The sequence below is a fragment of the Dendropsophus ebraccatus genome, chromosome 6 (genome assembly GCF_027789765.1).
Source record: "Dendropsophus ebraccatus isolate aDenEbr1 chromosome 6, aDenEbr1.pat, whole genome shotgun sequence".
Classification (NCBI taxonomy): Eukaryota; Metazoa; Chordata; class Amphibia; order Anura; family Hylidae; genus Dendropsophus; species Dendropsophus ebraccatus.
In genome coordinates, this window is record NC_091459.1 from 106,180,459 (window position 1) to 106,205,544 (window position 25,086).

The 25,086-nt window shown below is 43.3% G+C and overlaps 2 protein-coding genes and 1 long non-coding RNA gene across 3 annotated transcripts; 2 read left to right on the forward strand and 1 right to left on the reverse strand.

Annotated features, from left to right (window-relative positions):
* Window positions 1-1,351: 1,351 nt before the first annotated feature.
* Window positions 1,352-12,963, reverse strand: LOC138794980 (uncharacterized). Its single transcript, XR_011363544.1, has 4 exons — window positions 12,642-12,963; window positions 7,626-7,678; window positions 4,971-5,046; window positions 1,352-2,299 (listed from the first exon to the last, which is right to left on the reverse strand). It is a non-coding gene; the product is annotated as an uncharacterized lncRNA (long non-coding RNA).
* On the forward strand, window positions 1,603-8,113 carry OTOS (otospiralin). The gene is made up of 4 exons (XM_069973916.1): window positions 1,603-1,693; window positions 2,117-2,195; window positions 5,038-5,064; window positions 7,330-8,113. The coding sequence occupies exons 2-4, from the start codon at window positions 2,138-2,140 to the stop codon at window positions 7,512-7,514; spliced, it is 270 nt and encodes an 89-aa protein (XP_069830017.1). The 5' UTR covers window positions 1,603-1,693; window positions 2,117-2,137; the 3' UTR covers window positions 7,515-8,113.
* Window positions 12,561-24,584, forward strand: COPS9 (COP9 signalosome subunit 9). The gene is made up of 3 exons (XM_069973917.1): window positions 12,561-12,728; window positions 22,714-22,786; window positions 24,479-24,584. Exons 1-3 carry the CDS (start codon window positions 12,666-12,668, stop codon window positions 24,514-24,516), a joined length of 174 nt encoding a protein of 57 aa, XP_069830018.1. The 5' UTR covers window positions 12,561-12,665; the 3' UTR covers window positions 24,517-24,584.
* Window positions 24,585-25,086: the final 502 nt, after the last annotated feature.

Below are 25,086 nucleotides of genomic sequence, written 5' to 3' on the forward strand. Positions count from 1 at the left end.
GGGCATTATTGAGCAATATTACTGAGACATAGTGTTCAGTCACATTGAAAGGTCTGCCACAAGAAAAGAAGACTGAAAAATTGGACTGCATCTCACAAACAATGCAAAATGACAGAAATTTTATTATACATAAATGCCAGGAACAAACAAAGACCATAAAAACAATTAAAAAATACCACCAAACCACCGGCCCCGATACGGCCAGGTGGCACCCAGACCACTGAAAAATGTATTAGGCGATGACCATGCTCTTCATCAAGGAATAAATAAATAAATAAATAAATAAATAGGTATATAAATAAATATGTGAATAAACAATTACATTGAAACAAATAAATATATACAATGACCAGACACAGTAATGTGTCAAATCCCCTGTGTTAAAACACACTAAATCACATAAATAAATACATCATAACAATGCAAGTAATCAAAAGTGCAAGTGCAAGCAAAGTGCAAAGAAGAGGGGGTAAGTGTAATACAACCACTTATGGCCATCTCTCAGTGGGTAGGGGAGAACATCCAATTGGATGTTCTCCCCTACCCACTGAGAGATGGCCATAAGTGGTTGTATTACACTTACCCCCTCTTCTTTGCACTTTGCTTGCACTTGCACTTTTGATTACTTGCATTGTTATGATGTATTTATTTATGTGATTTAGTGTGTTTTAACACAGGGGATTTGACACATTACTGTGTCTGGTCATTGTATATATTTATTTGTTTCAATGTAATTGTTTATTCACATATTTATTTATATACCTATTTATTTATTTATTTATTTATTTATTTATTTATTCCTTGATGAAGAGCATGGTCATCGCCTAATACATTTTTCAGTGGTCTGGGTGCCACCTGGCCGTATGGGGGCCGGTGGTTTGGTGGTATTTTTTTATTGTTTTTATGGTCTTTGTTTGTTCCCGGCATTTATGTATAAAAAAATTTCTATCATTTTGCATTGTTTGTGAGGTGCAGTCCAATTTTTCAGTCTTCTTTTCTTGTGGCATATATGTATTTTGGGCTGTTAGGACTTGCACTCATCCATTGATTAGCTCCCTGGTGCCAGTCTGTTTACTACATTGTACATTGAAAGGTCTGGACCTATGTGGCCCCACTCCTAACTTTGGCTTATAAATACTGATGCAAAATACTGAAAATACTGCTGTGCTAAGGGGTCTTAGCTGCACTAACAACTGAACATTTCCACCCAAAATAGAAAAATTGGTGAGTACTCTGAATAAGTTTGTAGCTTTTATTCTAGATCTATTTTGATCAACCTGTTACAATTTCCACAAGGATTGTCCCAGATTTCTCAGAATCCTGAACAGTGAATGTGTCCTGTTAGGCAGTGATACATCCCCCCACGCGTTATATAACCGTATCTCATCTCATATATTTCGATTAATGGACAAGGAATGTAAATAAGCTGCAACAATCCTTCTATTTATATGTGGATGAAACCTCAGCTCTCTTACTGGGGATACCAGTTATTCCCCTAGGACCATGACTGCCGCATAAGTGTTTGGATGAATTTCCAAGTTAGGAAAAACTACGTTTTTCTTAAACATCCCCCTGTTTATCCAAGGGAGGGTGGGAGGGAGCTGGAAGAAGGTAACTCATTCCAAGGGAAGAAGCAACAGGTAACCAGTGCGGGAAGACTAGACTGCAGCAAACCATCACCACCAGACCACAGGTAACCACTTATCAAGCATAGAGATACTGGACTGGAGGGACTGGTAGCGTTACATATATTCATATACTGTTTATATACTTTTACTCTGTGTAAGATCCTTTTTAATAAGACATATAGCATATTAGAACAGGATTACACATAGAACCATACTGGGCTGCACTGCTTTGCATTATAATTAACTAATAATACCATGGGATTGCCTGTAGTTGTATGGAAACCAAAGGCAAGCCCAACGACAAACCTAGCTCTGCTGCATACATGTATATTGATCATACATAATTCCATATACTGTAACACATGTTAATGAGTAATGTTAATCTACTCAGAATAGAAAATATTATACAGTATTATGTGTATAGTGATATTATGATGTTTTCTGTATTTGTTTTTCTTATTGTTCTTATCCACCTTATATCATATCAGAATCGTACACTACAGACCACAATGAAGCTGCTTCTTATTGGTGTATGTTTCTCCTGTATTCTTCTGGGTACAATTCTCGGTAAGTTCTTAAGGAAACCACTTTCTCCTCTATTTAGGTTCTCTTTAATGTGAAGGATATAATCAAAATTATCACTTTTATTAACACCAACTATTAAAGTCTGCCTAGAAAAAAAGAAAACAAAAAGCTTAGTGTATAAAACCTGTATATATCTATATACTCATCAATACCCATCTCCCTGCAAGTCCAACCTTTCACACTGCATTACTCCTCCTCTATGTATATTATTATTTGGATCGTTTTTTTCCCCTCACATTTTCATCATGACTGCATGCCGGCTTTTAGCCTTTTATCATACATGTCATTGACTGTTGTGTTTTTTACCTATGTACACAATGTTTGCATAGATATATTTTCATGTGTTACTGTGGTGTCAGTCATACATCCCTGGAGCAATGGATGAGAGTTATCAAAATAGGTGCAAACACCCAAATACACATAAACATGCTGTTATTCTAAGGGACCAATACAACATATTCCTACTTTTGTGGTTTTGGATCCACAGCTGGCTTATGAGATATATATATATATATATATATATATATATATATATATATATATATATATATAGTAGAATTATGTATTCATACATCTAGTTTGTTTTCCAGATATGTTAGTGCTGTAGGTTCCAGCTGTGGCAAGGAATGTATACAGACTGCGTACACTCCATAGACTTTAATGCAATGTATATTTTCAATTAATCACGGCCGGTGTTGCAATTTGCAACAATGGATATGAGTAATTGAGAATATATGTCGTGTGAACTTAGCCTATAACTGTAGTAGGTAGATGGTCATAATAGATCCATTATGTCTGACCTAATACAACTACTGAAGTATTGTGTAAACTGAGACTAAAAAAGTACATGCCTGGATTAAGATTAATTTCTTATTCTAAAAATACATCTCATTAAATGCAGTTTCTTTGATCATACTGCTAGATACATTATTAGAGAATACATATTTATATGTATATAGCCGTCTGTGTAGGTGTGGAAATCAGTCTTAAAAGATAAATTGTACAACCATATTGTTAAAGGGGGTGTTTACCTTCTCATACAGTGATAGCATATTGCTAGGATGGGAAATATTATAATCTGTGTAGGTTTGAGAAAGAAGCAGCTTCAGTGCTGCCCCCTTCAGTGTTACCGCTGAACAGCAGATCTCCTGGTCACCCAGTTGTACAGGGAACTGCAGTTGCCTCCATTTACTTAAAAGGGGTTATGCAGAGGAAATCCTTTTCTTTTAAATCAACTGGTGTCAAAAACTAATATAGATTTGTAATTTACTTCTATTTAAAAATCTCAAATCTTCCCATACCTATCAGGTACTGTATGTGCTGCAGAAAATGTTGTTTTCTTTTCAGTCTGACACAGTGCTCTCTGCTGCCACCTCTGTCCGAGACAGGAACTGTCCAGAGCAGCAGCAAATTCTCATAGAAAACCTCTCCTGCTCTGAACAAGTTCTGTCTCAATCAGAGATGTCAGCAGAGAGCACTGTGTCAGACTGAAATGAAAACAACATTTCCTGCAGGACATACAGCAGCTGATAAGTACTGGAAGACTTGAGATTTTTTTAAATAGAAGTAAATTACAAATTTATATAACTTTGATACCAGTTTATTTGAAAGAAAAGGACTTTCGCTTTATAACCCCTTTAATTATTTGGATGCAAATCACCACCGCAGCCCCTTCTTTTACAGAATCAATGATGATCATATGTTATGGAATGTGCCTTTTTTTATTAATCTGTCATTCTTCTTCCTATTATTATTATTGTTAATATTAAGGCACATAGTATTCTGCCATCTTTATTAAATCTGGCCAATATTTTATATAGTTTACTTAAATATCCCAAGACCATTAGTTATCCTGTATCCACAGGATAGGGAATAGCTCATTGATCAGTAGGGATTAGAGATGAGTGAACCTGGAGCATGCTGGAGTCCATCCGAGCCCGAACTTTCGGCATTTGATTAGCGGTGGCTGCTGAACTTGGATAAAGCCCTAAGGCTATGTGGAAAACATGGATATAGTCATTGGCTGTATCCATGTTTTCCAGACAACCTTAGAGCTTTATCCAACTTCAGCAGCCCCCGCTAATCAAATGCCGAAAGTTCGGGTTCTGATCGATTTGAACTCGAACCCGGTTCGCTCATCTCTAATAGGGATCCATCCCACCACTTGCATGCTTTAACATTTATCAGTCTGCAATGTTCAGAAGTCCCATAGAGAATGAATGGCGTGCACGTGCACTGCTGCTCCCTACAGTTTACAGGATGATGGACCTCCATTCTCAGGATCAGTGGGGGGGTCTGATCGGTCAGACCCCCACCAATTAGCCAGCTATCCCCTATCCTTTGAATACATGATGATACTGGTATGGGATAACCCCCTTTAACTCTATACACTGGGTGTCATCAACGTAAGCTCCAATAACCCTATAGTGCAGAATATTGCATGTGAAAATAAACTCTACACACTGGAAATAGAAATAGCACATTCCACCATCCCCCAAATAAAACAGCCAGAGGGACTGGAGCTCAGCAGGGGCTGTGTGCTTCTGTGAACACATCCAATGTATCCATCCTCTCTGGGTTGTCAGACAGAATCCTAATCTTTGCCCCAGTCATGGAATGTGATTTGGCAGGGACCGCTGACAGGTCTGCTCCCATGTGGTGGGTGAGTGCCACGCAGTCACAGGACACAGGGCCCTATTGTACAGGACACAGTCCGGCGCTGTTAGCAATGCCTGCTGACATTAGGATTCTACTCACACTTGGTGGTGGATGAAAGTATCTATTGTCCGGTCATCTCACATACGATTTCCTTCTTTATTTTCAGATGCCAGACCTGTGCACGAGGAGGACGGTAAAGATATTTTTAGTTTTTACTTTGTTAATGTTCTGAATAACCCTTTAGGATAAGGGACATAGTAATAACAGCTCTGATAAAACTGGATATGAAATGCTCATATATAGCAGCATTAAAGAGGTACTCCAGTGGGAATTTTTTTTTTTAATATTAACTGAAGTCAGAAAGTAAAAGAGATTTGTAATTGATTTCTAATAAAAAATCTCAAGTCTTCCAGTACTTATCAGCTGCTGTATGTCCTGCAGTAAGTGAGGTATTCTTTCCAGTCTTACACAGTGCTCTCTGCTGCCTCCTCTGTCCATGACAGGAACTGTCGAGAGCAGCAGCAAATCCTCATAGAAAACCTCTCCTGCTCTACAGATGGGAAAGAATACACCACTTCCTGCAGGACATACAGCAGCTGATAAGTACTGGAAGACTTGAGCTTTTTTGAATAAAGCTGAAACCTGGCATGTTAACTGCTTCTCCATTCATTATGGGGACAAGAGATCCCAATTCTCGCGACCACCACCTATAAAATACTTATGCCACATCTGGTGGATTGAGGAATAAGCTTTAATCTTGGGATAACCCTTTTGGGGTAGATCATACCTAAAGGGGATATTTATACACTTGCAGTAGGATAACCTTCTTGAAGAAGATGTAGCCTACTTCATTTGGCTACATACACATAAAGAAGGGAATACAGCTATCAATTATTAACATATATAAATAATAATAATATTATAACAACATTCCCAAATACCACAACTTGGGGCGTACATTTGAAGTCATAAGTTTACTTCCACCTAAGCCACATTCATTAAAACTCAGCTGTTCACGAAACTTTGATATGTGGATGAGGACAGGTTGAAAATAGAAAATAAGTGATACTCACCTTCCACGGTCCCCCACAGCTCCCACTCTAGGCCTCCTTGTACCTGCTACTGAGACAAGGTATCTTAGCGATGTCCCACCTTAGTCAGTGCTTGGCCAAGAGGATAGGTCCCGCTAAGATGTTTCATCAGAAACAGGAACAAGCAGTAAAGACCCCAGACCCAGAAGGTTCTGGCATTGGAACTGCAGAGGAACAGGGTAGTCGAGTATCACTTTTTTATTCCTACCACACATGAAACAATTTGCGAACTTTGACAACCCCTTTATTTCTCTTAGGTGAGTTCATTGCCTCTGACAGAACTGGTGTACCAAACTCAGGTTTATACCCATTATTGCTCACACAAACTTTTTCAGTTCTGCCTATACATTTTTTATGGGATAGAGGTCATACAGCAGCATTTTAACTTTTTACCCTAGGGCTAAAATACCACTTTAATGACTGAAACCGAAGTGTACGTAGACTTATGACTTCAACTGTATCTATAGGAAGTGCTTCTGCTACATAAGACAACATAAGTACTATAAATGGCACATAGCGCAGAGGTGTCCTTTATATATGCTGCATTGGGGCTTAGAAACGACAAGCCACCCCTCTGCTATAACTGGATTCACTGGATTCTACTATAGGGTCATTGGCATAAAAGATAATTTGAATATATTACAGTATGTACTAATACGACATGGAGAGAAAGAAGAGCTGCTGCATCTCACACATATGGCTGACACTAATGCCTCTCAGCTACATTTCAAAACCATGTTGGTATATAATTTAATCAAACCATATTGCCTCATGTACCACGTGCAGGTCCCCTGGATCACATGAGTCCCTAAACTAAATCAACACTGTGTCGGTCAGTTAACCCTGCAAAGCGAGCGCAAGCAGGGAAGGGAGGCCATAGAATGGCCCTGCAACCCCAATGTCACAGGACCAAACCCCAAGGCCCCCCCCCCAAACCCAGCAGGCACCGCCTGCGGAGAAAGCTGCCACCAAGCAACACAAGTGTGAACATGGTCTAACTACTCACCTGTGCCTGTGACATTGGGGTTGCAGGGCCAGTCTATGGCCTCCCTTCCCTGCTTGCGCTCGCTTTGCGGGGTTAGTGTAGGGACTCATGTGATCCAGGAGACCTGCACGTGGTTCATGAGGCAATATGGTTTGATCAAATTATATACCAACATCCTGGTGTTGGTTTTTAAATGTAGCCGAGTCATTAGTGTCAGCCATGGGTGTGAGGTTGTGGGTAATAAGGTAACATATTTGGAAAGGTAAAGTGGTGTCGGCAGTGCATGCTTTGTGATGGAATCCAAGATATATAAGAGATGGTCACAGAATACTACAGAATAAGGAAAATGTACTTGCATAATACTAACTGATGTTCTTTATAGACCCATATCTAGAGGCTCCTGCTCATCCTTACTGGCCCTTCTCTGCCTCGGACTTCTGGCAGTATGTGGCGTATTTCCGCTCAATGGGAGCTTATGAGAATATCAATGACCTAGCTCGCACCTTCTTTGCTCACTACCCTATTGGAGATACTCTGGGATACACAAGCCGCGACCATGATCATTAGAAGCAATATAGAGTTCTGCTTAGCCTAGCTGTATATACTAAAGCTCCCCTTTACACCTCTGAGGAAGGAAAGGAACAAGGATGAGTGACAAGATCAGTTCCTTCTACGTACCTACAGTGACAAGAATGTCCAAGACTGGAGGAAATCCCTGCATTATTACTGTCCTGCGGATAGAAAAAGAAGATTCGAGAATATATAGAAATATTTGCTGTAAACACAACTCATCTACCTATAGTATCATATTTATAATCAATAAAAGATGGCTATGACATCTTCCTGTCATTGTGTTTGCAAGTGTTACATAGGTTCTTCACTAAAGTTAACCTAACTGCAGACAGACTGGTTGCTAGGGACACACTGCCTAACAACCAGACTGTCAAAGTTTTGCCCACGAGCAGCATGTTCCTAGGCATCAGACTGTCTGAACTTACCGAGATGGGGCAATGGAGTATCTCAAAGCTAAATAGACTCAAGTCCACACTTAAAGGGGTTGTATCCTTAAGAAAACTAACTCTAAACTGATGCATTGTGTGAAATTAAATACATTGTAAATCTACAAGCATTTCTAATAATAAACTTATAGAGGGAGATTTATCAAACTGGTGTAAAGTAGAATTGGCTCAGTTGCCCCTAGCAACCAATCAGATTTCACTTTTCTTTCCTCACAGACTCTTTAGAAAATGAAAGGTGGAATCTGATTGGTTGCTAGGGGCAACTGAGCCAATTCTACTTTACACCAGTTTGATAAATCTCCCCCATTGATTTACTAATTCTTCATTTGCCTGCATTGTTTTGATGACCAGTTTACCTCGGTTACGACCCACTAAGGTGAGTCAGACATGCTCAGTGCAACTGCAACCTCCAATAAGTACTGGCCGTTGGTCTACACTGAGCCTGCAAGCAAGGGGGATTGTGGGAGAGTGTGCACACTGTTGCATGGCAGCCATAGGCTGTATCCATGCTTTCCCAGACTCCCTAGGGCTGCATCCAACTTCATCCACCGGTAATCAAACGCTGAGCGATCCGACTCTAGCATGCTGAAGTCGCACTCAGCTCTACTTATACCAAAAGAGTCAAAGGACTTACTTTAGCCATGCTAAATGAATTTCATAAGCTTTTCTGCCTTAATATGTGTAGTTTTCTTCTTCTCTTTTTAGCTATGTTCACACAAGGTACGGACAACAGCCGTTGTTTGGCAAACAAAAACAACAGCTTTTGTATCGCGTGTCAAACAACGGCCATTGTTGCATTAAAAATTTCATTGAAATCAATGCGCAACGTCTGGAAATAATTTACATCAATTATTTCTATGGTCTTTGTTTAATGCATTGTGTGTGAACAACGGCCATTCTTTGCATAGACTTCAATGCAACACATTTGACTATGAAAAAAACAGTCGTTGTTTTCATAAAATGTACGTTGTGTATACATAGCCGATACTGCGTGAATCCAACTTTAACTTCCACAAGGAGATTTGGACTTTCTCACAGGAAATCTCCAGGTCACTACCCAGAGTAGTCTCTATAAGCAATGGCTGGCATGCAACAGTACTGTAAGCAGCAAGAGTCAGTGCCAAGGCGGCAGGCAGGAATTGTAGTCAGGTGGAGTATAGTAGATAAACAGGACAGACAGCAAACAAAAGATGGAGTCAATATAGTAACCTGAGTTGGTAACAAACAAGTTGGGAACAAACACACCTTAGCCAATTATAGAAACCTGTATAGACCTTATTGCACAGACCCAGAATAATGGGAGAGTCTCTTACTGAGGCCGGGATAGGATCAGTGATAACTAGCACATGTAAGAACAAGCATGCACACCAGTCCTGGTAGAACAGTGCAAAGTATAAGCATTGCAGTGACTGAGACTGAGCAACCAGATAAAATGTTCTATTTGAAATGTAGGTTTAATTATGTTTTATAGCAGAACACATTTAAAGGGCTTTGTTAAAAAAGTGGTAACTAGTGTTGAGTGAGTTTACAGTAAATGCAGCCAAACCTGGCAGCTCTGCCATTGGTTGCTGTAGTCTGCATAAACTTCAGGGACCTTCATGTCGTACACCCCCTCGGCCAGTGATCGGCTGCAGTGGTCCTGTGGTCATACTGCTGCAGCTGAGAGGACTGGATCACTGAGGGATTTAAAAAGGGGGCTTCATTTCTTATATTATCACGTCTTCCTTTGTTGTTTTTCATTGATCAGATCAATCCCCTGGCATATACCTGTGATGACGCACTGTAATAATGCACACTCTGGGTGGGTTATTGTTTGTCGCTGCAGATTTTATTTAACGCCCTCCTATGTGGGTTGGTTTTGGTGAATTTGCAGTGTGAACAGAGCCTAATGTACACACAGCTCAGTGCATGCCCAATGGCAGCACAAGGAAACCTGTGATGTAATTTGTCCTGTGCCACTGTATACAGTATATATGGCACTGTATTATACAGTATATCTTCGTCATAAAGCTCTTATATTTCCGGGGTACAGTATCATACAGCAAGATATTGTTTAACATTATTCATTAGTAACTATGGACTGACAGCAAATCTCTGACCATGTTTATGGGAAGTAATGCATTATAACAGGATAGTTATGACCCAACCTAAGGGCAGCCACACATGGAATGGCTAATCGGCGAATGTTCAGCCATCAGCTACCTCTGCTGATCTCTATACACATGAACATTTGTCTCTGCCAAGTGATCATATATTCTCAATGGAAAGAAGTGGGTAAGCGGCTGCCAGATGTCCCTGGTGGCAGATTATCTTTATGAGTACAATAGGGTAGGGCTGACGAAATCTACCAGGCTGATCCATTAAAAAGCTTCCTTAGGCTATGTTCCCACACAGTATTTTTGCTCAGTATTTTGCAACCAAAACCAGGAGTGGATTGAAAACAAAAAAAGGCTATGTTCACACACTGTTGAAATTGAGTGGGGGGCTGCCATTAAAGGGCAAATAATTGCAGTGTGTGAACATAGCCTTTCTGTGTTTGCAATCCACTCCTGGTTTTTGTTGCAAAATACTGAGCAAAAATACTGTGTGGGAGCATACCCTAAGGCTGCCTTTACACAGAGAGACTTATCTGACAGATTTTTTAAGGCAAAGCCAGGAACAGACTATAAACAGAGAACAGGTCATAAAAGAAAGACTAATGCTGCGTTTACACGGAGCGATAATTCGAACGATTAACGTTTTTGAAGTAACAATGTGTTTTTTATAACGATCAGTGTGTACACGGAATGATATATTGTTTGGAAAAGTCGTTATTGTGATTGTTTTAAGATTGCTTAAGCTCATCTCACACATAGGGTGAATTGGTGAAAGACTGTTTACACAAAGCGATCTGCAAATTTTTAGTGAACGACCAACGATGATTTGAGAACATGTTGAAAGATCACAATGAACGATTTCTCGCTCGTCGCTTGATCGTTCGCTGCGTTTACACGAGCCGATTATCGATCAAATGCAAGTTATTTGAACTATAATCAAATTGAACAAAAATTTGAACTATAATCGTTCCGTGTAAACGCACCACAAGATTTAGTTTCTTTTCAAATCCATTCTTGGCTTTGGCTTAAAAAATCTGTTAGATAAATCTCTCTGTGTCACAGAATGGCCGCTGTTTGTACTGCAGTACCGGCTGGATGAACATCACTTCATCTTAATTGGAATGTGGGCATATTCGGGTGTGCCCGCACTCCAATTAGCCATAGCACACAATGTAAAGTACGTCCGGGAGTTATACTTTACATCGTGTGCACATTCCATTTCTTGTGGCCGCTGTTCTCTGTATAGCGGCCGCACAAAATAGACCTGTCAGTTTTCTGTGCAATCGCATGGAATCCCAGCCGAAGTGTATACACTGTGTATACACTCCAGCTGAGATTCCATAGGCTGTCAAGTAATCGGCCGCTGTAATAAAACAACGGCCATTGTTGCAAACTTGCAACAACGGCTGTTGTTTAATGAAAGATACACTGTGTGAACGTGGCCTAAATGTGTACAGGGACAATCTGTATCTGCAGCACACTATCAATAATACTACTGATGTATCCCAGTGTATAGGCATACTGCAGAGTACATCGGAGGTGTAAGGGTGTGTGCACACTACGGAATGGCGACGGAAAACCCGCTGTGCATTCCGCAGCTCGCACCCACTTGCGGTCTGTATGTAGCCAGGGGGGGGGGACGCATCTCCGCCCGTGTTATAGACTGCATAACATATGCATGGGTGGATTCCACCCTCCGTCCAAATTATGAACCTGTTCATTCCTCGGACAGATGACGGAATCCACCCGTGCAGAAAATGGAGTCTATGACACGGGCGGAGACGCTAATGAACCTGTTCATGCCTCGGACAGATGACGGAATCCACCCGTGCAGAAAATGGAGTCTATGACACGGGCGGAGACGCTAATGAACCTGTTCATGCCTCGGACAGATGACGGAATCCACCCGTGCAGAAAATGGATTCTATGACACGGGCGGAGACGCTCCCCCCCTACAGTCCCCAAGCGGGTGCAAGCGGCGGAATGCGCAACAGGCTTTCCGTCGCTATTCCGTAGTGTGCACGCACCCTTAGAGCCAGGGAATACTCCCAATGTATCTCAGTGTGTAGGCATTCTCCGGGGTACAATGATCAACTTCTCCAGTTCTATCAGAGATGCCTCAGTATAGATCTGTTACCTAATAATAAAATGAAGAGGTGCAGCTACATATACCGCCCTGATTTATGGACAGTCCTTCATGCTCCAGGCCAATAGTGCCATATAGATATGTTCAGAATATGCATATGAATAACGCAGTATGTGAACAGAGCCTTACAAATACTCTAGACTTGTCCATAATGTCAATGGGAGAGGATTCACTCTGAAAACTCAGCTAAACATTAACGTTTCCATAGCGGCGTGTAATGCGAATATCGCAGGTACAGTGTACACTACACCCCCACCTCCCTCTCTGCGTCTTATCTACACGGCTCACTCCCCCACCCTTGGTCTGACATTACGTCCCGCTTTTATTTACAACGTATCTCGGCAGCGTGTTTTTAAACCGCGCCCACCAGTCACCCGGAAGTGGGGCAAGCGATCTCCCCAAACACGGAAGTACGTCATTATCTGGCGTTTACCTGTGGCTTCGCCGTGTGCTGAGGATGAAGCCGGCCGTGGATGAGATGTTCCCGGAGGGGGCCGGGCCCTATGTGGATCTGGATGAGGTGAGAGTGTCCGGGCTGTGGCCTGGAAGTGAAGCGCTCGGCTGTTTCACCTATAGGACATATCCAGCCATCTCTTAGAGGGGTCGTCCAGCAATGTGTCGGGTTCCTGACAGTTTTCCCTGCCTTGCTCTCTTAATAAATAACGACACTTCACATCATCACCATATAGTCACATTTTACGGTCATTGATGAAACACTGGTGGAAACAGAGTCGCTCTCCCTCGGTTCTATACCCAGACCAGTGCTGACCAGTGCTCTAACACTAATCACTACTGGGGGGGGGGAAGTTTTACTGTCACTTAAAAACTTTTTGACATGTTTCTGGCTGTTCACACTTTCACCGATCACTATGTAGCTGGGAGAAGCGCTGGGCTGGGCACTTCATTACCTGGCTCACTGCTCTCTCTGACTCCTTGCAGGAGATACGCTTTATAGACTCAAAGGAGAAGTCCAGGGATTTTGTAAATGTGGCAGTCGGCAGGATCGGCCTCAGGACCCCAAGGGAAGTCATTTTCCCTCCCGAGTTGTGATGATGTGAATGCCTGTCCAGGCTGATGGACTGGCCACTCAGCCAATCAGTGATTGGAGCAGCGCCCCGACCCAGTCGCTGAGTGGCCAGTCCATTAGCTGGGTTGTGACTTGTACACCCTGAGATCTTGGAGCCCGACGGGGGTCCTGAGGCAAGTCCTGCCACTCACCACAGGGAGAGGTAAGTTGTTACTTGTCATCCCCCCACCGGCTGCTGGATTTTAAAAATCCCTGGACTTCTCCTTTAAGCCACATTCACACGTTCCATAAAGGTAGTCCGTGGTCGGATCCCTATTGATACCTCTGACATGTCCTACATTTGGTACCTATTAACCATTCACAGATGTGGTGGGATCCCACCAATCACTAAAATGAGGCACCGAACCCCCTCATTCCTCCTCCTTCTCCATAGTTAGGAGAGAATTGAATGGAGGGGCGTGTTCACTCTCAACTCTATGATCTTTACAGACTGACAATCCATTAGTCCCTTAGATATTCAGTGGAGGGCACCAGGCTTGCTTGTCCACAGTAATTCTAAGTACCCAGGACCTTGCATTCGTGATCACTAACAATCCATTGATCAGTCTTTTATCACTTATCCTTTTACATACTGTCTGTACCTACTAATAAATGCCGTGTCACTACCCAGCTAGTGACCGATCAGCCTGTTGCACCCAGGGCATCATACAGAGAACATAAAGCAGAGAGCTGTGCCTGGTGACATTTACTCTTAATGTATAAATATATAAAGGAATACAGTTGTGCTCAAAAGTTTACATACCCGGCAGAATTTTTGCTTTCTTGCCCTGGGCTGCAAGACAACCCAGGAATTTACAGGAACTGGAGGCTCTTTCCAACAAGAATGGGCAGCTTTACCATCTGAGAGAACAAAGAGCCTCATCCACAACTACCACAAAAGACTTCAAGCTGTCATTGATGTTAGAGTCCTATATACTTCTTCCCATGACATCTCCCCTGCCTTCCTACAAAATATCAGTGACTGTCTATCTGCTCTCTCTAACACTATGACCTCTCTATTTCTCAACCTCAACCTTTCTAAAACTGAACTTCTCGTATTTCCTCCCTCTAACAAACCCAAACCCGACATCTCCCTCTCAGTCTGTGGTACTAGCATCACTCCTGTGCATCAAGCTCGATGTCTGGGGGTTATGCTAGACTCTGATCTATCCTTCACTCCCTATATTCAAGCTCTTACACGCTCCTGTCATCTACATCTCAAAAACATCTCCAGAATCCATCCATTTCTCACCATTGACACAGCTCAGACTCTCACTGTCGCCCTGATCCACTCCCTACTAATCAGTCTTCCTTTCTCTAAGCTCTCCCCTCTCCAGTCTATCCTGAACACAGCAGCCAGACTCCTCTTCCTCTTCAGCCATTATACTAATGTTTTCTCCCTGTGCCAGTCACTGCACTGGTTACCCATTAGGTCACCTCAAACTGCTCGCCCTCACCCATAAAGCTCTCCACAACTCTGCCCTTCCATACATCTCCTTCCATCTTCCTACCCGTGCTCTACGCTCTGCTAATGATCTAACCCTATCATCTTCGTCAAACAGAACCTCTCATTCCCGCCTCCAAGACTTCTCTTGTGCTGCACCAGTTCTCTAGAACGCCCTACCCAAAGACCTCCGACTCATTTCCAACACCCACAGTTTTAAGCGTGCCCTGAAGACCCATCTCTTTAGACTAGCTTATAACATTCCCTAAACTTGTTTCCCCTTCTGTTGTCTCCTCACTTTATATCTCTGACGGTTCCTGCACTTTATATGTTTTACTCGCAATTAGACATCGGCGTGTGACTGGCTCATCCTGTTCTTTTCAACTATGTGCAATGGCTGGACCATGGAGAAATAAAGCACTTGTGTCTGGTGTCGACCCCAGTTGTAGTCTGTAAGCTCCAATGAGGAGGTCTCTTGTACACTTTGTATTTTTATTTGATTTTTATTTATTCTAATTATTTAACTTTGTATTATGTACCTCTGTACTGTATGTATAAAAAAGTGTTGTGGCTGTTGGCGCTATACAAAGAAATATATTATGGTTATTATTATTATTGTCCTATTAGACAAAGCAATTTTTAACAATAATAAACGATCACAAACGAGATTGTTTATCATTAACCCCTTAAGGACAGAGCCTGAAATGGCCTTAATGACAGAGACAAATTTTATGAATATGACCAGTGTCACTTTATTCATTAATAGCTTCGGGATGCTTTTACCTATCCGGCTGATTCTGAGATTGTGACATATTGTACTTTACATTTCTGGTAAATTGGAGTCGATACTCATAACAAATCTTTATGAAAAAAACCCAAATAATGTGAAAAAATGTGAAAAAATGCATTTTTCCAACTTTTAAACTTTTTTGCGTATACAGAAAGTGGTTATACCACATAAATTATATATTAAATAGCATTAGCAACATGTCTACTTTATGTTGGCGGCATTTATTAAACTATCTTTCATTTTTTTTAGACGATAGGAAGCTTAAAACATTAGCAGCAAATTTCCAAATTTTCAGTAAAATTTCAAAATCAGATATTTTTAGGGACCTGTTCAGGTTTAAAGTGTATTTGAGGGGCCTGTATGTTAGAAAGCCCCACAAAGCACCCCATTTCAGAAACTGCACCCCCCAAACTCTGCAAAAGCACATCCAGAAAGTGTTTTAACCCTTTAGGGGAGTCACAGAAATAAAAGCTAAGTGTGTAAGGAATTTGAAAATTTTAATTTTCTCTGCAGAGATTTTATTGTAATCCAATATTTTTCATAATTATAAACCTATTACCAGAGAAATGCACCCCAATAATTATTGCCCCGTTTCTGCAGTTTATAGAAATACCCCATATGTGGCCCTATTGCGCTACTTGACGCAACCACAAACCTCAGATATAAGGGAGCGCCTAGTGAATTTCAACGCCTCCGTTATATTTGGTCATTTTTGACTGTACCACTTCAGGTTGGCAGAGGCTCTGGGGTGTCAAAACCTAAAAAACACCCCTAAAGGGACACCATTTAGAAAACTACACCCCTCAAGGAATGTAACAAGGGGTGCGGTGAGCATCTGGACCCCACAGGTGCTTCACAGATTTTCCGAACAATATGGCGTGAAAAAAGAAAAATTTATTTTTTACACTAAAACGTTGTTCTAGCCTTCAATTTTTCATTTTCTTAAAGGGATAAGAGGCAAAAAAAGACAAAAAATGTGTAGCGCAGTTTCTCCCGAGTACAGAAATACCCCACATGTGGCGATAGAGTGCCAAGGGGGCGCAGGACGAGCCTCCAAAGGTAAGGAGCGCCAATTGGCTTTTGGAAGCTGAATTTCACTGAAAAGGATTTCAAGGGCCATGTCGCATTTACAGAGCCCTTGTGCTGCCAAGACACTGGAAACCCCCCACAAGTGATTCCATTCTGGAAACTACACCCCTCAAGGAATCTAACAAGGGGTGCAGTAAGCATATGGACCCCACTGGTGACGGGCACAAATGTGGAACAATGTGACGTGAAAGGGAAAAATTTCATTTTTTCACTTTTACGGCACAAATGTGCCCGTCATCAAGGGGTTCATATCCTCACTGCACCCCTTGTTAGATTCCCTGAGGGCTGCAGTTTCCAGAATGGGGTCACTTGTGGGGGGTTTCCAGTGTTTTGGCAGCACGAGGGCTCTGTAAATGCGACATGGCGTTCATCATCCATTCTAGCCAAATCCAACCTCCAAAATCCAAATGGCGCTCCTTCCCTTCGGAGGCTTGCCCTGCGCCCACATGGCGCTTTATGTCCACATGTGGGGTATTTATGGACTCGGGGGAAATTGCTCTACACATATTGTGTGTTTTTTTCTCTTTTAACCCCTTGTGAAAATTATAAATTCAAGGCTAAACCAACATTATAGTGGAAAAAATGTAATATTTCATTTTCACGCCACATTGTTCCACATTTGTGCCCGTCACCAGTGGGGTCCATATGCTCACTACACCCCTTGTTACATTCCTTGAGGGGTGTAGTTTCCATAATGGGGTCACTTGTGGGGGGTTTCAACTGTCTTGGCAACACAGAGGCCTTTTGAATGCAACATGGCCCCTCAAAATCCATTCCATCCAAATCCAGCCTTCAAAAACGAAATGGTGCTCCTTCCCTTCGGAGGCTTACCCTGCACCCGCATGGTGCTTTATGTCCACATGTGGGGTATTTACGGACTCGGGGGAAATTGCGCTACACATTTAGTTTTTTTCCCCTCTTTTAACCCCTTGTGAAAATGATATATTCAAGGCTAAACCAACATTATAGTGTAAAAAATGTAATATTTCATTTTCACGCCACATTGTTCCACATTTGTGTCCGTCACCAGTGGGGTCCATATGCTCACTACACCCCTTGTTACATTCCTTGAGGGGTGCAGTTTCCATAATGGGGTCACTTGTGGGGGGTTTCAACTGTCTTGGCAACACAGGGGCCTTTTGAATGCAACATGGCCCCTCGAAATCCATTCCATCCAAATCCAGCCTTCAAAAACCAAATGGCGCTTCTTCCCTTCGGAGGCTTACCCTGCACCCGCATGGCGCTTTATGTCCACATGTGGGGTATTTCCGTACTCAGGGGAAATTGCTCTACACATTAAATGTTTTTTTTATCTTTTAGCCCCTTGTGAAAATGAAAAAACATGACAAGATTAATGATTTAGAGTAAAAATTTTACAAAAATTACACTAAATGTTGGTCTAGCCTTGATTTTTTTCCATTTCCACAAGGGGTTAAAAAAGAAAATGAACACAAAACGTGTAGGGTAGTTTCCCCCGAGTACGAAAATACCCCACATGTGGGCATAATGTGCCATATGGGCACAGGGCAAGTCACCAAAGGGACAGAGCGCCATTTAGAGGCTGGAATGGAGGATGGAGGCCATGTCGCAATTACAAAGCTCCTGTGCTGCCAGGACAGTAGAAACCCCCGACAAGTGACCCCATTCTGGAAACTACACCCCATAAGGAATCTAACAAGGGGTGCAGTGAGCATATGGACCCCACTGGTGACGGGCACTTACGTAGAACATGTGCCAAGAAAATAAAAAATACAATTTTTTTCATTTTCACGTCCCAAATGTGGCCGTCACCAGGGGGCCATATCCCCGCTGCCCCACTTGTTAGATTCCTTATGGGGTGTAGTTTCCAGAATGGGGTCACTTGTGGGGGGTTTCTACTGTCCTGGCCGCACAGAGGCTTTGTAATTGCATCATGGCATCCTCTAATGGGAATGGCGGCCATACCTATTTAGCTGGGGAAAAGGGACAATTCTAATTTATTTTGGGGGTATTAGGCCAATTATTAGTTTATAAGGTTGGAAATGACAGGTGTCCATCAAATTCAACCTGTGTTGATCCAGAGGAAGGCAAAAAAAAACCCTCATAAGGCAGACGACAGTAGCCTCATCACAGGGGAAAAATTCCTTCCCGACTCCATAATGGCGATCAGAATAATCCCTGGATCAACGTGACCCCTGAAATAGGAATAAGGGACAGAATTTAGATAATGTAGAACCCCAGTGACGTGTGGTGCACCTTGGAGCGATCCAGTATGCAGAGGCCGGGGGGATCAGGACAGGCGTCACACAGGAAAATGGTGTCCTACCTGATCCCCCTGTTACCCCACACTCTGCACTTCTTCTGGGGTCTCCTGTTCTCCAGTGTGGGGGACGTCACCTGGAAAATGTTGTCCTGGTGGGATACGGGGTCCTTCATATCCAGAAGCGCTGGGTCCGCTCCATGGCTGCTAAATATTAGGGCTTTATTGCTGCTTCTGATATGTTCGGATCGTGACGCAAGCTACAGTAGCTCGGGCAGCGAGGGACCAGAGGAGGGGGTGCTGGTATAAATGTTATCCCCGTACAGGTGGTGACCTTTATCCAGCAGTGGGAAGATCAGTTCCCGGACGATCTTCCCACTAACTCCGAGGATGGGGGGGGGGGGCATCTGGGGGCTGGATTCGGGTGTCCCTTCCTACATACACTCTAAGGGTACATGCACACTGCGGAATCGCGACAGATAACCCTTCGTGCATTCCACAGCTGGCACCCACCGGCGGACTGATGCAGGCGCACGTCTCCATCCGTGTCATAGACTCCATTCTATGCACGGGCGGATTCCGCTCTCCGTCCAATGTGTTCATTCTTTGGATGGACGACGGATTCCGCCCGTGCATAGAATGGAGTCTATGACACGGGTAGAGACATGCGCCTCCATCAGTCCACCGGCGGGTGCCAGCTGCGGAATGCACGAAGGGTTATCCTTCGCCATTCCGCAGTGTGCACGTACCCCAAATCTGTAAGTGTACCCTGAGGTACGCTCACAGAGTTTGTAGAATTTCACACCATACCGTGATCTCTTATTGGGACGGTACTGGCGGAAAAGACGTGTCTGGGCGGCAGCGTACGCTACGCTACCCCCAGACACGTCACTGGATGATGAGGATGAATGGAGGAAAGAAGAATCCACCCATTCATCCTCACTGGCTGTTTCGGTGTCGGAGGTAATAATAACGTATCCCTCTGACGCTGAAAACACCCTGGGGGGCATCTTTATACGGGGACTAGTATATGGGGTATGTAGTGGTGTAGTGTCAAACTTTATTCAATGTAGTGTGGTGTAATGTAGTGTTTTTTACGTGTTTTTTTACAGTAAGTATAAAAAAAAAAACAAAGGAGTTGCTGATAAATGCCGCACTTATGTCCGGCACTTATAAGCAGACTGTGGCAGTAGAATATAGAAAAAAAACACCCTACGCCAAAAAGGAGGAGTTGCTGATTAGCAGCGCACTTTCGTGCGATGCTAATCAACACTCAGCGGCGATAGGGTGCGGAAAATAGAAGAAAAAAAAATTTGGAAAAAAAAAAACACCTTTTTCTATATTCTGAATATCCCTGTAGCTGCTGATAAGTGTATTACACATATCAGCCGCTAGGGGGCAGCAGAGCGCAAAATCCGGAAACTGACGAGGCTGGAGCCGAAAATAGCCGAAAGAAGACGACGGGGAACGGCGGAAAGACCCGAAGACCGAACGGAATGACGGAGGACGCCGCGAACCCGGAAGACGCCGATCAGGAGCCCGGGACAGGTGAGTAATGTACAAATACCTGCTCTGGACCCCTCCGCTACCTAGCTGAGGGGTCCAGGGCAGGTATTTATTATTTTGCTGGACTCTGATCGCCGTGCCACCGGCCCGATCGCCGTGAACGGCCGGCCGGCCGTTCACGGCGATCGGGCCGGTGGCACGGCGATCACCATTACTTTTTACAGTAATGGCGGTCGGTGCCATCCTCGGACAGCACCGACCGCCATTTTTTTCCGGGTCATCGGGTCACCGATGACCCGGAAAGGTTCCGATCGCCGCTATTGGCTGATCTGAATTGATCAGCCTATAGCGGCGATCGTAAGCACGGGGGGTGTTAACCACCCCCCGTGCTGTGAAGCTAAGATGGCCTGCTATGATTTATAGCAGGCCATCTTCCCCGACCGCTGTGTGTGAACACGCAGCGATCGGGGAAACATCGGGCGTAAATTTACGCCCTGATGCGCCAAGTACCAGGGCGCGAGGGCGTAAGTTTACGCCCGATGTCGTTAAGGGGTTAAAGGGGTTGTCCGGCGATAAAAAATTATTCACAGAATAACACACATTACAAAGTTATACAACTTTGTAATGTATGTTATGTCTGTGAATGGCCCCCTTCCCCGTGTTTCCCCCCACCCACGCTAGACCCGGAAGTGTGGTGCATTATACTCACCGCATCTCGTGTCGTCCATGGTCTCCGATCGTCAGCAGTGACGTCTTCTTCGGGAGGCCGGCGGATCTTCCCGAGTGCCGGCCACCCTCTGCAGCGTCATCCGAAGCTCAGCCGCGATTGGCTGAGCATAACTGTGCTCAGCCGCGATTGGCTGAGCACAGTTATGCTCAGCCAATCGCGGCTGAGCTTCGGATGACGCTGCAGAGGGCGGGCGGCACTCGGGAAGATCCGCCGGCCTCCCGAAGAAGACGTCACTGCTGACGATCGGAGACCGTGGTCGGCACGTGACAGGTAATGTATAGCGCACCACACTTCCGGGTACACGGGTGGGGGGTGGTGGGACACGGGGAAGGGGGCCATTCACAGACATAACATACATTACAAAGTTGTATAACTTTGTAATGTGTGTTATTCTGTGAATAATTTTTTATCGCCGGACAACCCCTTTAACCTGAAATTGTTCACTATATTAGGGTCCATTTACACAGAAAGATGATCTGACAGATTATCTGCCAAAGATTTGAAGCCAAAGCAAGGAATGGATTCGAAAAGAGGAGAAATCTCAGGCTTTCCTTTATGACCTGATCTCTGTTTATAGTCTGTTTCTGGCTTTGGCTTCAAATCTTTGGCAGATAATCTGTCAGATAATCTTTCTGTGTAAATGTACCCTTATGCTAAGTTTACACGAGGTGATTATTGGCCCGATCGTACGATTAACGATTTTGAAGTAACGATTTTTTTTTTTAATAACGATCAGCGTTTAGACGGTACGATATATCGTACGGAAAAATCGTTTTGCGATCGTGCGCCCGCAGCCCGGCCCGCCCCCCCCCCGCTCAACCGCCGCGTTTACACGTACGATTATCGTTCGAATTCCGTCGTTATTGCGAAAATTCGCCCGATAATCGTTCCGTGTAAACATAGCATTACACTGAACGATGGTCGTTAGGTACGATTGTTACAATGATTGGTACTATGATAGTTTTCTCCATCTGATCCCAGCAAAAGAAGGAACGATTTGGAATAAGGGTCCATTTACACGGAAAGATTATCTGACAGATTATCTGCCAAAGATATGAAGCCAAAGCAAGAAACAGACTATAAACAGGGATCAGGTCATAAAGGAAAGACTGAGATTTTTTTCTTTTCAAATCCATTCCTGGCTTTGGCTTTAAATCTTTGGCAGATAATCTCTCTGTGTAGATGGACCCTAAGGTTGAACGATTAGTTAATGAATTCAGAATTACAGCGAACGATTAACAATGATTTTAGGGTCAGATTTTTGTCACCTAAATTTGTACGATATAACGATTTTCCGCACGGTAATCGTTCCGTGTAATAGGGCCTTAAGAGGGGGCCATACATAGTACTAAGACCTGGGGTATGTAAACTTTTCATCAGGGTCGTTTGGATGTTTTTGGTTGACATTATCATTGAAAAAGAGAAAACACAGCAGTGACTATAAATGGCTTCTCCCAACCAGTAACCATGAGTGGGAAAAAAGTTTTTGTGTTATCATTCATATTCTCAGAAAAAAGGACAAGAAAGCAAAAAATTCTGCCGGGTATGTAAACTATTGAGCACAACTGTATAAGATGAATGCCATGTAATTGTATTAACAATGTTAACTCATACCTTCTCTGACCATTTCTATGACTACAGGCTGGTGGAAGCACGGGGCTTTTAATGGACCTTGCTGCCAATGAGAAAGCCGTACATCTAGACTACTTCAATGGTAAGTTCTCTATCGTGAGGTTCTTTTAGGGTGCGTTCACACGTACAGGATCGGCAGCAGATTTGAAGTTGCAGATTCAATGCAAAGTAACTCTGGGACATTAAATCTGCTGCAGATCCTGTACGTGTGAACGCACCCTTAAAGGTCTTTGTCCTTTAGATAATATAGCTTTTCCCACTGTTTGCATGGAGCAACAATCAGGTATGCATTATGCTGCTTCATCTAAAGTGAATCTGGTCTCCCCACCTAAACCACTGGTACCATTCATTAACTTTCATAAAGTCCTTTCCTGGTGAGAGGTTCAGATCTCTCTTAGCTGAAAACACTGTTTTATTCAAGAGGAGTGGTGTCAAAGAAGCAGGGCCTAGATTGCCTATGCCTGTGGAGCCTCTCAGGTCTTCCTCCCTGCCCTCCTTCTGTGTAGCGATGCCTCCTCTTCTGCACCCACATAGAGCATAGAGTCAGGCTGCATCAGAGTGCCTGCGCAGCTCCAGCTCCCAATGGCACATGTGCTGAATTGGGTCGGCGCAGAAGGGGAAAATTGTGCCCAGTTGCGTTGCAAACCAGATGAAGAGCAGGGAGGAAGACCTGAGAAGCTCCACAGACTTAGGGCATGGATGCTCTAGGCCCCACCCCTTTGACACCACTTCTCTTGAATAAAACAGTGTTTTTCAGGTAAAAGAAGGCACCCGTAGAGGTATGAACACTGCACACGAAAATGGCTTTGAGAGCTAATGAACAGTAACAGTGGTTTTGGAGTGGAGGGGTTACAGGTGAGTACAGATTCACTTTAACTCTTTGTAAAACAGCCCCCAAATAGACTGCAGCATGCAAGGAGTTTAACATCTGGGACTGGTGGTAATGGTGGATGTACATTACAGCTGGTATAACTCCTGTCTGTGCCAATATGCCCTAATCCAGTTAGAACAGCTCAGCTGGGGTGTTAAGGTCTACCCTTGTGCGGGTTATGATGGCTTCTCACTTTTAGGGGATAATTTATATACTTTGACAGCAGATAGCACATTGAAGCCTTTCCTCCGTGTATCGAAGAGGCATAGAGATCAGAACCAGAGGGCAAGTAGATTGGGGTGATAGGGCAGCACTGCGTATAAGGGAAGCTTGACTGCACGCTTATAGTTGTATTCAGGGGGCACATATAGCTGCTCTATAAGAGGGAACATAAGGCTGGTGCTGTATTTTGGAGCAGGGAGCTATCAGTGACCTGGTGGCTGTGACTCCTGTGAACCTTGCTGACATCATTGGTGGCAACTAAATCACCGCAAAAAGCAAGTAGCAAAACCAGTAGCCATGGGTGTGCCAGCGCAGCTTCAGGCTGTTTACTTAATGTCTGGTGATACCACTTGGCATTGGCACACATGAAATGTGAGTAATAGTATATCGTAATTATATCCTGATATGTATAATATTATAATGAATAGAAAGTGAAAATACCAATCCAGAGAAATGGTGTTAATGGAAAATGACTGAGCTGGGAATATACAGTATAAATTATGGGATAAGTGCAGGATAAGAAATGCTGGATAGAGTAGTATATACGGCGGCATGGCATTGGGTTACTGGCATTGCTATATGTTATTTGTATCTGTCAGGGAGAGCTGGGTTTTCTAGTTCTCCGGGCTCCTCTTAGTATACATTAGTACTGATGTGTTGTGCGTTCATGTTTTTGTGCAGATTTCGGAGACCTCTTTGATGATGACGACATCCAGTAATTCCCTTCCTGCTCATCCATGCAGTAAATAATTTGTTACATGTGTAAATAAAGTCACTGAATCCATGAGTCCTGTGTCTGTTACTTGTTGGTACAAGGTGGGACAGGGATGCAGCGAGGGTCCTCACACCTGATACACCTTTTTTTTTTTTTTTTTTTTTTTTTTCAACTTATATCTTTGACATTATTGTTTTCCACTGATGATTACAAGAGCATAGTGAGAAGAACTGCGTCTGGGTAAATCTGGACAGTGTGACTCCAGCCTAGTGGGGGAAGGAGTTTCCACTTACCATTGACCTTTAGCTCTGAAAACAGGACTGTAACTCCAGGTTGCTAGTTGTAGTTGTTTATTAGTTGATTTATGTTATAATTATTCCAATTAGTCCTGTTCCGAGCTGACAAGGACAGGACAGTATTCTCCTGTCTCTTCATGGAAAAATATCTAAGCAAAGTAAAATCTACTTAATCATCTTGCACATAAACAGTCGCTTTAGACATTACTTAAAGGGGTTGTCCGTGAATATGGCGACATGGCACACAAGTGACCTTGATTACAACATGAGCTTTGGAA

Bases quoted from the DNA above. Each gene is read 5' to 3' on its own strand.
- OTOS (XM_069973916.1), top strand. From the start codon at position 2,138: ATGAAGCTGCTTCTTATTGGTGTATGTTTCTCCTGTATTCTTCTGGGT. The intron at 2,196-5,037 runs GTAAGTTCTTAA...CTTTATTTTCAG, and splicing joins TCTTCTGGGTACAATTCTCG to ATGCCAGACCTGTGCACGAG. The intron at 5,065-7,329 runs GTAAAGATATTT...TGTTCTTTATAG, and splicing joins ACCTGTGCACGAGGAGGACG to ACCCATATCTAGAGGCTCCT.
- COPS9 (XM_069973917.1), top strand. From the start codon at position 12,666: ATGAAGCCGGCCGTGGATGAGATGTTCCCGGAGGGGGCCGGGCCCTAT. The intron at 12,729-22,713 runs GTGAGAGTGTCC...CTATGACTACAG, and splicing joins CCTATGTGGATCTGGATGAG to GCTGGTGGAAGCACGGGGCT. The intron at 22,787-24,478 runs GTAAGTTCTCTA...GTTTTTGTGCAG, and splicing joins ACATCTAGACTACTTCAATG to ATTTCGGAGACCTCTTTGAT.